This window comes from Castanea sativa, chromosome 1 (assembly GCF_040712315.1).
Source record: "Castanea sativa cultivar Marrone di Chiusa Pesio chromosome 1, ASM4071231v1".
Classification (NCBI taxonomy): Eukaryota; Viridiplantae; Streptophyta; class Magnoliopsida; order Fagales; family Fagaceae; genus Castanea; species Castanea sativa.
This window is the reverse complement of record NC_134013.1, coordinates 77,163,198-77,176,084: the sequence shown is the minus strand read 5'-3', so window position 1 is coordinate 77,176,084 and position 12,887 is coordinate 77,163,198. Positions and strand designations below refer to the sequence as shown.

Genomic DNA, 12,887 nt, shown 5'->3' with positions numbered 1-12,887 from the left:
TTTCCATCTGTTCTGTGATTAGGATTGAACCGAGCATAGGTTTCTGTTCTTAGATAAAATATACGTAAGCTTTCCACCTGTTCGGTGATTAGGATCGATCCGAGCACAGGTTTTTGTCCTTAGATAAAATATACGTAAGGTTTCCACCTGTTCGGTGATTAGGATCGAACCAAGCACAGGTTTCTATCCTTAGATAAAATATACGTAAGGTTTCCACCTGTTCGATGATTAGGATCGAACTGAGCACATGTCTTTGTCCTTAGATGAAATAGAGTTAACTTCTATACATTATGTGCATAAACATCATTTATATATATATAAAATCATAATACACGGCCTGTAACCCATTCCTTGGTTAATGATAAAATCTTCTCAAATTTTGAATGTTCCGTAGCTAGGGGAGTGGCCTTTCATCCATATCTTTCGAGTAATATGCTCCAACTCCAGCAATTGCAGTCACTTTGTAAGGACCCTCCCAATTTGGAGCCAACTTTTCAACGCTGAGATCTTGTGTAGTCCCTACTGTTTTTCGCAATACCAAATCTCCAACCCTGAACTCCTACTTCTGATGTTTTGGTTGTATCGACGAGCCAGCTTTTGTTGATACTCGACTAACCTTATGGTCATTGATTCTCGGCATTCTTCCAACGAATCTAGTTGCTTCATTATCAGCTCTTCATTCTCGGGAGGGACAAACCTTGAAATTCGGGCACTGCATAAGCTTATTTTAGCCGGTATTACTGCTTCCCCTCCGCACGTCAGCGAAAAATGAGTTTCTCCTATGAATCTCCTAGGGGTTGTCTTGTAGGCCCATAATATGTTCGGCAATTCATCGACCCACATCCCTTTAGTGCCCTCTAACCTTTTCTTCAACCCGGTCACAATTGCTTTGTTAACAGCCTCGACTTGACCATTGCTCTGTGGATACGCTGAGGTGGAATACCTGTTCTTAACACCAAGATCGCTGCAGAACTTGCGGAAGGCTTTACTATCAAACTGCAACCCGTTATCAGATACTAGGGATTCGGGAACCTCTAAATCTCGTTACTATGTTTCTCCACATAAACTTCTTAACATCCACATCCCGGATGTTGTTAATGCTTCAACCTCTGCCCACTTGGTGAAGTAATCCATGGCAACCAAGACAAATTTGCAGTTTCCTGTAGCCCGAGGGAATGGACCAATAATGTCTAGCCCCCACTGAGTGAAAGGCCATGGACTACTGATAAGCTTTAAACTCCCTGCCGACTAATGTATCAAAGGGGCGTGCGTTTGGCATTGCTTGCACTTTCGGACATACTCGGCTGCGTCCTTCTGCATTTGTGGCCACCAAAATCCCTGAGAGATCGCACGCTGGGCCAATGAGCATCCCTTAACATGCCTACCACAAACCCCCTCATGAAGCTCGGTCAAGAGCTCACCAACTTTGCACGAGTGCAAACATCATAGATACAACCCTTTAAAAGATCTGCAGTACAAAATGAGGTCTGTCATAACCAATACCGAGCAGCTATGTGACGTACCTTGTCTGCTTCCTTTGCATTGGCCGGCACTCGATCCTCGGCCAAAAAATCGATAATCGGATCCATCCAGCATGGCTCGGTCATTGCCATCGCTAAGACATTCACCCTAATATCAATGCTAGGCTCTTTCAACGTTTCCACCTTGATCAACCGCGAAACTTCCTCGTTCAGCGACAATGCCAATGTAGCCAAAGAATCGACATGTCAGTTTTATCCCTAGGCAATTTGAACGACTTTCACCTCTTGAAACTGCTTCATAGTCTACTTTGCTAGTTTCAGATAATCAACCATTTGGGGATCTTTGGCTTCAAAACTTCCCTGTATCTAATTCACTACCAGTCGAGAGTCCGAGTAAACTTCCACTTTCTGTGCTCCCAAATTCAAAGCAGCTCTAAGCTCGGCAAGTAAGGCCTCATACTTGGCCTCATTGTTGGAAGCCTGAGAGCCCAACCTAAAAAAATGCTCCAACTTTATCCCCTCTGGTGTGATGATAACGATCCCTGTTCTAGCCCCCAATGCACTAGATGTGCCTTCCACAAATACTCTCCCCGACTGGATCTCTATATGACAGACAATCTCCGCTTCCCTTCTCGAGGAAAACTCTGCAAAAAAATCAGTGAGGACTTGACCCTTCACTGAACTTTTGGATCTATACCTTATGTCAAAAGAGCCCATCCGAGTTCCCCACTTGGCTACCCTGCCCGTAAAATCAAATCTCTTCAACAAGGATTGCAAGGGATACTTGGTCAGTACATAGACGGTATGAGCTTGAAAATAGTGGGGCAATTTACGTGCGGCATGCACCAGGGCTAATACTAACTTCTCCAAAGGTAAATATCTTGTCTTGGTGTCAACCAGAGTCTTGCTAACATAATATATTAGCTGCTGTACACCTTGATCCCTCAGCGACACAGCACTCATGGCATGCTCAAACACGGAAAGATACATGAACAAATCCTCCTCGGGCTCTGGGACTGACAACATAGGTGCTGAGTATCGCTGTATATAGTGAGAATGTATTGGCCACTATAAAGGTCACCATTACTTCATTGCCTTCCATATTCACGGGAAGCGAAATTTGCCCTTCGGGGACCACCATTCGACCATCAAACCCAACCAAAGGTGTATCAAACTTAGACAATTCTTTATTCTTTAAACCAAGTGCCCTAAATAAATCTGGATATATCACCTCAGCACCACTTCCTTGGTCTACCAGCACCCTCTTTACTATAAAGCCACTTATTCTAGCTGTTATAACCAACGTGTCATCGTAGGGCTGTGTCATTCCCTCTAGATCATCCTCATCGAAGGCAATGGGCTCTCGAGTATATTTCAACCTCTTCTCGGGTGGTTGTATGTCCTGGTTGTTTTCTACCAGGACCACGGTCAATACCCCCTTCTTTCGGGTTACTAATGTACCTCTTGAAGCAGCATGAATGACTTCTACTACTCCTAAGGGGGGTGGAAGAGGATTCCCCCTTAGCCAGGCACCTCGACCAGTCTCTTGACTTTTTAGATTTGCCACAAACTCCTTTAAATGCCCTGCCCTAACCAACTGCGCCAAATGATCCTTTAACACCTTGCATTGTTCAGTAGTATGCCCCTTTTCCCTGTGATAATTGCAATGCAAACTCTGATTTCTCCTCGAAGGATCACCCCCATTTTTTTCGGCCATCTACAGTTCGTGTTTAATTTGCTCCACTATTTTGTGCATTGGTTCCTTGAATGTCACATTTATTTCCCCGGGTTGAATGCCCAGCTCCTGAATTCTTAATTCCCTCGTGGGTCTTGACTGGAAACCCCCTTGCCTAAGTTGACTTGTGATCGGAGCCTTGCCCTTATTCTGCTCCTGATCATCCTCTAGTCTTTTGTATTCCTTGATATGCCTCATGAGCTGTCTCATATCCTAGGGCAGTCTCTTTGTCAATGACTCCCGTAACTCAGAATCTTCGAGCAACCCCAGCCGAAATGTGCTCGTCGCCACCTTCTCGTTATCCCCACCAATCTCATTATATAGCTCCTAATACCTACTAGCATAACTCTGAAGAGTTTCCCTAGCTCCCATGTTCATGGATAGCAAAGCGTCCACGGGTTGTGGTACATGGCTACACGTCATAAACCGAGCCTTTCTTCATTCCATTAAACCGCCTTAAAGTAGTGGGCCCGAGACTTGAGGGGAACACCCTACACATCAAGGCATCATTGTGATTATGCAAAGACATCATATGGATGTAATGACTTACATGCTCCACCGGGTCTATTTTTCCATCATAAGAAATAAATGGGGGTCTGGTAAATCTGCTCGGCATTGGTGCCCCGTTCAATCTCTTGCGAAAATGGTGACTGAGCAGCTCTGTGTAATGCCCGGCTCATAGCATCTAAAGCGGCATTTTGTGGCCTCCGATGCTTAGGGGAAACGAAATGTGTGTCACCATAACCCCTCGACTGATCCCTCGACCGGTGCGAGCCTGACTGGGGGGATACTTCTCCATGGCTTCTCCTCGCTATTTCAGACCCCTTAGCATATTCATTACGGTGCCTTCGCTGGCGCCTCTCTTATAACTATAACTCCAAATCTCTTATCCTTCTCTGCATGCAGTCTAACTCCTAATCTCTCCTGTTATGATGTTCATTGCTAGAAACATTTGACGCTGATCGATACGTTTGTGACGATCCTTCCCCGGAACTAGTATGTCCCCCTTTCTTGGTTCTAACGCCAGTCCTCATTCCTCTTATGCCTCCTTTCCAACTAGCTCGAACCCCGAGAAAATCCTCTCGAATCACTAACGGCATAACTGGCTGAGTGATGTTCAGACATCTTTCCCAGTCACTCCTTGGCAAAACTACAGCTACGTAGGAGATCCCCACAGAAGGTGCCAATTGTGCGTACCTAATTTTCTACTTAATGGGTCAAGCTTAGAATTGGGCTCACAACTTACTTGTATAGTGGGTTTAGAGTTTCCTACCAAGGGTAATTCCTTGCCAAATGGCCTAATTATCCCTCTCTGCTTTCACTGACTTCTGTTTTCTCTCCATTTTAGTTCCTTTCTTTTGGTAGTACGTTCTTCATTTTTCTCACTCTCTTTTGTTACTCTTACTGGCCAACCCCCCCTTTCTCATTCAACCTCTAAGTTTATAGCTTGACGTTGGTGAGATGCTTATGATTAGTTTCTGGTCTCACTCGTGTGGGTGGGGTCTAATTTGATTATTCCTGATAAGGAATATGCTCTATTGGAAACAGCGATAATGGCATTGGAACTGAATCCTGCCTCCAAAAGGCTGCTTAGCAGCGATATTCCCCAAGGCAATACCGAGCTACCGAGGGCATGGGCCAGTCCGAGGCACATTCTCATTTAGGTCATAATTGATCGGCATAGACTTGTCTACTAGGTATTTGAAATGAAGTGGGCTCACTATGCGGTTTTGGCCCAGTTGTGGTCCTAGGTAGTGTTCAGGCCAAGGCCCAAGGCCCAATGGGTCTCGGATCATATCCCGTACAGTAAATATAAGTTCTTTTTAACTTTTTGTTATGGATGTGTAGTACATGGCTAAATTTTAGAATTAAACACAACTTGATAACTGCCGTAAATTAAAGAACAACAACAACACCACTAAAAAGAAAAAAGAAAAAGAAAAAAAAAGGTGGATGCACATCTAGAGCCTTTCCTTAAAAAAAAAAAAAATTTGAGTCTTATACTGTAAAAGAAAAAAAAATGTTAGTTGCTAAATTTTAAATATAAGCCCTATTTAACTTTTTGTTATAGATGTGTAGTACATGGCTAAATTTTAGGATTAAAACACTACATTTTAGGATTAAATACAACTTGATAACTGTCATAAATAAAATTTAAAAAAAAAAAAAAACAACAACAACACAAAAAAAAAAAAATGTTAGCCTTTTAACCAAAAAAAAAAGGGTAGTGATTAAATTTTAAATTTTATGTTTTTTTTTAGCTTTTTATTATGGATGTGTAGTACATGGCTATATTTTAGAATTAAAACACAACATTTCACGTGCGTGCTCAGAGGCTCTTCTATTTTTTGGGAAAAAATTAATAATTTGCATTCATTATAATTTGGGATTACTACATTTTTCAATCACACACAAGCAAAAAAAAGTTAGGAGTATGATGAAAAATTAGTAGTAATCCCAAATTATGATTGATGCAAATTATTATAATGGTGTTGGGTGCAAAACTATTGCTCCATAACTGTTGACATGTTTGTGTGGGAATGTCCGTTTTTGGTTGATAAGGAGATTGGTGTTTTTTTATTCCCACCCATGAAAGCTTAGGGGCTGTTTGGATTTTGGTGATTTCATCACCCATCACTCTATTTCCATAACTCATTACTCAAAAATGGTGGGACCAACGCAGAGAAGGCTGTTTGGATATGTTTTCAACTCTTGTTTTCGTCACTTAATTATCTGATTTTTGAGTAATGGGTTAGTAAAACTGAAAGCATGTTTTGGGTGTTTTTGAGTTATAGAAACTGGATTATAATGGCATTCTTGTAAATACACACACATTGAGGGGCCTACCAGCCGCAACTTTTGACTTCACACCAACGGCTCCTTCATGTGTTAAACTTACATGATCATTTCACACCACAAAAAGTGATGACTGGGTCCCACAAAAAGTTTGGATTTTGGAGTTATCAGAAGCTGGAAACAAGTGTCAAACATGCCACCTTAAGAAATTGGGGTATTTTCAGTGATGAGTGATGAAATTTGTATCAGACTCATTTGCTATGGCAGGTACATAAATTGCCTAGGTTAGGGAGGAAAAATGAACTAATTAATTTCATAAAAGAAAGACAAAAATTGATTTGACATACGAGGCACCTGGGTTTTGTCTCATGAGGCACTAACTCAACCTAATAGACCTAAATTGATCAAGAGACAAAGGGTAATCTGTTCTTTGTCTAATTTTCTTTCTACATGTGATAAATAATTACAAGCCATGTGTTCAACCTTTTTAAAATGAAATTGGTTTGATCCAACTTAGAACAAATAATGATATAAACTAAGGGAAAAAAAAAACATATAATGATAAAGTAAAACTATAAGGACTGGATTTAGCTCTTGAGCCCAAACGACTGGAGGATCCAAACCCTAATAGCCCAATACAATGAATTTGTAGAGAGTAAGCTCTAAAACTAGGCTTTTATGGGTCAGATAACGTTTATTATGGACCAAAAATGACAAGGAGACAAGAAAAAACATAAGGCAACCACAGTATTGTAAAATAAAATTCTCCTTGGCCAAGTCCGAGGAGATTAGTTCTTGAATATATCACTGTCAGACTTATTTACAGTTTCAGTTCTTTGTGCTACATTATCTTTTTTTGTTATTTTTTCAATCCCCTCTCTCTAGGGGACCTTTTATCTTATATAGACCATTTCAGATGATCCTGGCCTTCCATTTATTGATCGTGTAAGCCATTACTCAAGCGCGAGTCCCATCTAGCACCTTCCCAGAACCCCTGTGAGGTGCGGCAACCAAGATAGCATTGTTCAAGGGTTTTCTCCACATAAATGCTGCAAAGAGATTTGGTGGGATGCATTAAATGGGGTGGCAGCCACCATCCCCTTTGTGCATTAGGGCTAACCCCTACTCCCAGCCCATTTCTCTACAGTGCATCTTTCTCGAGTGGTGTGCCGCTGACGTGGCCCCTTATCTGTGGGTGGGATCTCCTCGAAATTGCCCTTGCCTCCTTGACGCTTGGCATGACATGTGGCAATGCCACTTTACCAAACTACTGCACCCTACAATGAGCCCCAAACACCTGAGTGAGCTCCTTAAAGGAGCCAATAGAGTGCTCCTTCAGGCTGTTAAACCATCTCATCATCACAGACCCCAAACTAGAGTGGAACACCTTGCACATTAGGGCCTTGTTCTTGGAATGCACAGTCATTCTCTGGTTGAAGTGGCTCATGCTCTATGGGGTTTGTCTTACCGTTGTACATGGTAAATGTGGGTTGAGCAAATCGGCGAGGGAGTTTTCCTGCCTCGATTCTTCACGTGAAGAGTGACTTGGGTTTTTGGTTCAACACTCTGTTCATGATGTCATTCCCCAAGCCTTTGCGGGACGAGCTCTTGTTTTTGCGCCTATGATGATTCTCCTCATCCTTTGAGAAAGACTCACTGAGGGGAGTCCTTGATCTGGGCCTATAGCTGCTATCTCGGTCATCTTCGGAAGAGTGGTCGGAGCGTGAAGGAGTCCTTTTTTGCTTTTCACAGCACAACCTCTTGCGAAGGTAGTCTATTTCTAGTTGCATGCTTCTGGTATTTTCCTCGTGAGAATGTAGCTCCCTCCTCGAGATTGGTTCCTGCTAGTATGTGTAGTATGCATGCTGACCTCTTTATCCCCTCTTCGTTCAAGGTTGAGGAAGTGGTCCTGATGTTGAGAGCCCATAGACTCATCCCGGTGTGGCCCCGAGCCTATCATAGTTATACGTTGAATGCCCTAAAGCTCAAGTCTTTCCCATAGACGGCGCCAATTGTAAGGACTTGATTTAGCTCCTGAGCACAAATGATTGGAGGACCCACTCCTATCAGGGCTAACCCCCACTCCCAGCCCATCTCTCTACAGTGCATCTTTCTCGGGTGGCGTGCCGCTGACGTGGCCCCCCATCCGAGGGTGGGATCTCCTCAGAATTGCCCTTGCCTCCTCGACGCTTGGCATGACGTATGGCAATGCCACTTTACCAAACTACTGCACCCCACAATGAGCCCCAAACGCCTGAGTGAGCTCCTTAAAGAAGCTAATAGAGTGCTCCTTCAGGCTGTTAAACCATCTCATCACCACAGGCCCCAAACTGGAGTGGAACACCTTGCACATTAGGGCCTTGTTCTTGAAATGCACAGTCATTCTCTGGTTGAAGTCGCTCGTGCTCTACGAGGTTTATCTTACCGTTGTACATGGTAAATGTGGGTTGAGCAAATCAGCGAGGGAGTTTTCCTGCCTCGATTCTTCACGTGAAGAGTGACTTGGGTTTTTGGTTCAACACTCTATTCATAACGTCATTCCCCAAGCCTTCACGGGACGAGCTCTTGTTTTTGCGCCTATAATGATGCTTCTCATCCTTTGAGAAAGACTCACTAAGGGGAGTCCTTGATCTGGGCCTATAGCTGCTATCTCAGTCATCTTCGGAAGAGTGGTCGGAGCGTGAAGGAGTCCTTTTTTGCTTTTCATAGCGCAGCCTCTTGCGAAGGTAGTCTATTTCTAGTTGCATGCTTCTGGTATTTTCCTCTTGAGAAATGTAGCTCCCTCCTCGAGATTGGCTCTGGCTAGTATGTGTAGTATGCACGCTGACCTCCTTATCCCCTCTTCATTCAAGGTTGAGGAAGCGGTCCTAACGTTGAGAGCCCATAGACTCCTCCCGGTGTGGCCCCGAGCCTATCATAGTTATATGTTGAACGCCCTAAAACTCAAGTCTTTCCTACAGACGGTGCTAATTGTAAGGACTTGATTTAGCTCCTGAGCCCAAATGACTGGAGGACCCAGGCCTAAATAGCCCAATACAATGAATTTGTAGAGAGTGGGCTCTAAAACTAAGCTTTTATGGGTTAGATAACGTTTACCATGGGCCAAAAATAACAAGGAGACAAGAAAAAACAGAAGGCAACCACCATATTGTAAAAGAAAATTCTCCTCAGACTTGAACTTGTTTACAGTTTCAGTTCTTTGTGCTATAGTATCTTTTTTTGTTATTTTTTCGATCCCCTCTCTTTAGGGGACCTTTTATCTTATATAAACCCTCTCAAATGATCCTGATCTTCCATTTGTTGATCGTGCAGGCCATTACTCAAGTGCTAGTCCCATCCGACACCTTCCCAAAACCCCTGTGAGGTGCGGCAACTAAGGCAGCACTGTTCAAGGGTCTTCTCCACATAAATGAGGCCAGGAGGTTTGGTGGGATGCATTAAATGGGGTGACAGCCACCATCCTCTCAGTGCGTCAGGGCTAACCCCCACTCCCAGCCCATTTCTCTACAGTGCGTCTTTCTCAGGTGGCGTGCTGTTGACGTGGCCCCCATCCGAGGGTGGGATCTCCTCGGAATTGCCCTTGCCTCCTCTATGCTTGGCATGACATGTGGCAATGCCACTTTACCAAGCTGCTGCACCCCACAAAAACATTTACAAAAGTTAAGTGATGAAAACAAATCTTTTAAAGTTTAAGGACAAAAAGTAAACTTTTAGTAAATTTTAAAGAAGAAAACAATATTTGAATCTATTTTTCAAATATGATAAACCAAATTACTTGTTTAAAATTCTTATATTTAGATTAATTGATAAACCAAATTACCCTGTTACTTACTTGTTGGATAAATGTTATATAATGCAAACTAAATTCACTGGCTAAAACAAATTGGAGTTCAAATAAGTAAAGTGGCCTTCAACAACATGTTTGGAACATCCAGCATCGATGTAGCAATTAACTTCAACTGCATGCAATCATTCTGTTGCTCGCATTGGATTATTCTTTGGAGACTATACAATTAGCAAGAGATGGACAGGATGTTACCTCTAGTTGTTGTAATGACCATGACTATACTTTTGGAGTGTTTCAACTAGAATCATCTCTCCAAATTTGATCATGATAATCAAATTATTTATTTTCCACTAATTACTTGCTGAAATAATGCCACCTTAATGTGTACATTTTTTATTATTATTTAGAAACTATTCACTTTTAAATACTGATCAAATGACTTTTCTAACATTCTTAGGCAAAAATGGGCAAATGCCAATTTCGCACAAAAAAAAGGGCAAATGCCCCATTTCCCAAACTAATTAGGAAAATGCCCCTCTTTTAAAACTCGATTTTCTCAAAATCGAGTTTCAAAAAAAAATTTATGGAGTCCTATAGCGACGTTTTAAGGAGTCTATAGTGACGTTTTAAGGACCTATAGCGGCGTTTTGTAACTCGACTTCCATGAAATCGAGTTACATGCAAGTTTTTTTTTTAACCTATAACTCGACTTCATGGAGCTCGAGTTACAAAACGCCGCTATAGGTCCTTAAAAACGTCACTATAGACTCCTTAAAATGTCGCTATAGGGCTTAACTCGATTTTGAGAAAATCAAGTTTGAAAAGAGGGGTATTTCCCTAATTAGTTTGGAAAAGGGGGTAACAAACTGATTTTTTTTTCGCAAAAAGGGCAAAAGCCCATTTTGGCCAACATTCTTAAATAGATCGAATGTTGACCTTTATTTGTTATCAACATTAATATAGTTGAAGCTAGTGAAGGGTTACTTGATTTTAGAATTCACAGGCACTCTAACAAAATAGAGAACATAGAAAGTGTCAGTCAAACCCTAAACGAATTAATATCAATGTGGAAAGTAGAGTATATTTTGTATAACAATTAAATTTATACTTAATAAACTTAATTTTTATACAAAATAATAATCATGTGGAATAGTTTTCAATATTGATATCATGATTGAGCAGATCAACTTAACAACTTATCCCAGAAAAGAAAGTGCATTTGTAAGCTAAACATTTGCATCACCACTTTGAATTATTTTCCTTGATTAGTAAGTTCCGTTTTAATTTGTTCTATTTTCATCATTTTCCTTTTTTATCTTATCTTTACAAATTACAAATAGACAAAATCAGTTTTTGCGGGATAATATTTGCTATATTCCTACTATTAATCTGTTACTTTCCTCTTAAATTTTTTTAGACCTTAGATGTTATTAGTTTGTTGCTAGTCAAACAATAATACCCATCTTGACTTTTTTTTTTCTTGTTGCAAAAATAGTACTTGCTTATCTTAGATACCCTTCATGTATAAAAATCACATGTTTAAAGATAGGGATGGCAATCAGTTGTATTTAGTGGGAGTTTCCAACCCAAATAGGAAGAGTTTGACATTTTTGAAATAGGTATGAGATGAGTATGAATTCGCAGTTTTATACTGTTAGGGTTTAGGGCTGAAGGGTTTGATTTTTAAACTGTAAGTAATTTTTCGAATCTTACTCAAAACTTATTAATTAATTTTTTTTGAGGGACAAAAAATAAAATTATTAATTAATTATTAATTAAATTTTGTAAAATAATATTTTGGATATTCACTTTTATGTTAATTGTACAAAAATTATATGTTTAACAGTCCCAACTCATGGATTTATGTTTAACAGTCCCAATTATATGTTAATTGTACAAAAATTTTGGATATTCTTGAATTTATCAAGATTTAGTATGCACATATTTAGAGTGTTTGGTTTGAAAAGGCTTTGTTTTTGTTTTGCTTCAAACTCAACCCGTTGCTTAAATATGGGGGAGGGGGGGGGGGGGGGAGCGAGAGAGAGAGAGAGAGAGAGAGAGGAGAGAATCACATTGTCAAATGAGAGAAACATGTTTGTCTAAGGATCTGGTTAACAGTGCCCTTAGGGCATTTGTTAATGAACAAATTTACGAAAGTTTTACTATTACTATAAAATATAAAAATTTATTTATTTTTTTTCCTAAAAAAGGATTCTAAAAATATTTCATAAGATAATGTGTTTAATTAGGACATCTGTTAATTTTTTCCTTTGTCTAATTCATTTTCTTAATTTTATTTATTTATTTCTCAGAAGGGATGCACTTCATTGGCACCAGCAGTAAGTATCAATATACATTGTGGTTAATTTTTACATGCCTTTTTTTTTTGTTTTTTGTTGAGATAATTATATCATATTTTTGTACTATATGGTTTATTTTTATTGGTGTGATTATATACCATGTCACCATATTTTGAGAGTAATTAATAATTTGTAAATAATTATTAGTATAAACTCATAATTAGTGGTGGAATGGGACTAGTTATTGAAGTTTAATTTTTGCGTTGCATGCAGGAATTAACCCAAAAAAAAAACAAGTCACTTTTTTAAAGTATAATATATGCATAGTATTTCTTTTATATATACTTATATGTATATATACATAGTATTATATATATATATATATATATCTATAAAAAAAAATCATATATATATATATTTATGTGTGTATGTATGTATATAGGTATGTATGTTTTTTTTTTTTATAGATACAATAAAATTTCAACCTATATATAACATTCGCTTTATAGTGATTACACTTTATTATGCACATAATATTTTAATGAGTAGATAAGTGCAGCGTCACTCTTATCTTGCAAGGAAAGCACTATCAACAGCATACACTCTATTAACAGGGCCCAAGTCCATATAATGATATATAATTGTAATGTTGTTTTGATTAAGAATATGCATATCAGCTCTAGGGCTGGGTCCTAACACTAATGGCATTCACATTCAAGCCTCTCAAAATGTGCTTATCAACAACACTATCATAGGCACTAGTAAGAAACTTTATTCATATCTGTTCA

The 12,887-nt window shown here is 39.8% G+C and overlaps 1 protein-coding gene across 1 annotated transcript; it reads right to left on the bottom strand.

The window, feature by feature from the left end:
- Positions 1-519: 519 nt before the first annotated feature.
- LOC142634786 (uncharacterized) lies at positions 520-1,613 on the bottom strand. Its single transcript, XM_075809051.1, has 3 exons — positions 1,524-1,613; positions 1,108-1,200; positions 520-996 (listed from the first exon to the last, which is right to left on the bottom strand). The coding sequence occupies exons 1-3, from the start codon at positions 1,611-1,613 to the stop codon at positions 520-522; spliced, it is 660 nt and encodes a 219-aa protein (XP_075665166.1).
- Positions 1,614-12,887: the final 11,274 nt, after the last annotated feature.

Bases quoted from the DNA above. Each gene is read 5' to 3' on its own strand.
- LOC142634786 (XM_075809051.1), bottom strand. From the start codon at position 1,613: ATGGCAATGACCGAGCCATGCTGGATGGATCCGATTATCGATTTTTTG. The intron at 1,201-1,523 runs GTACGTCACATA...CCTTTCACTCAG, and splicing joins ATGCAAAGGAAGCAGACAAG to TGGGGGCTAGACATTATTGG. The intron at 997-1,107 runs GTTGAAGCATTA...AACGGGTTGCAG, and splicing joins ACTTCACCAAGTGGGCAGAG to TTTGATAGTAAAGCCTTCCG.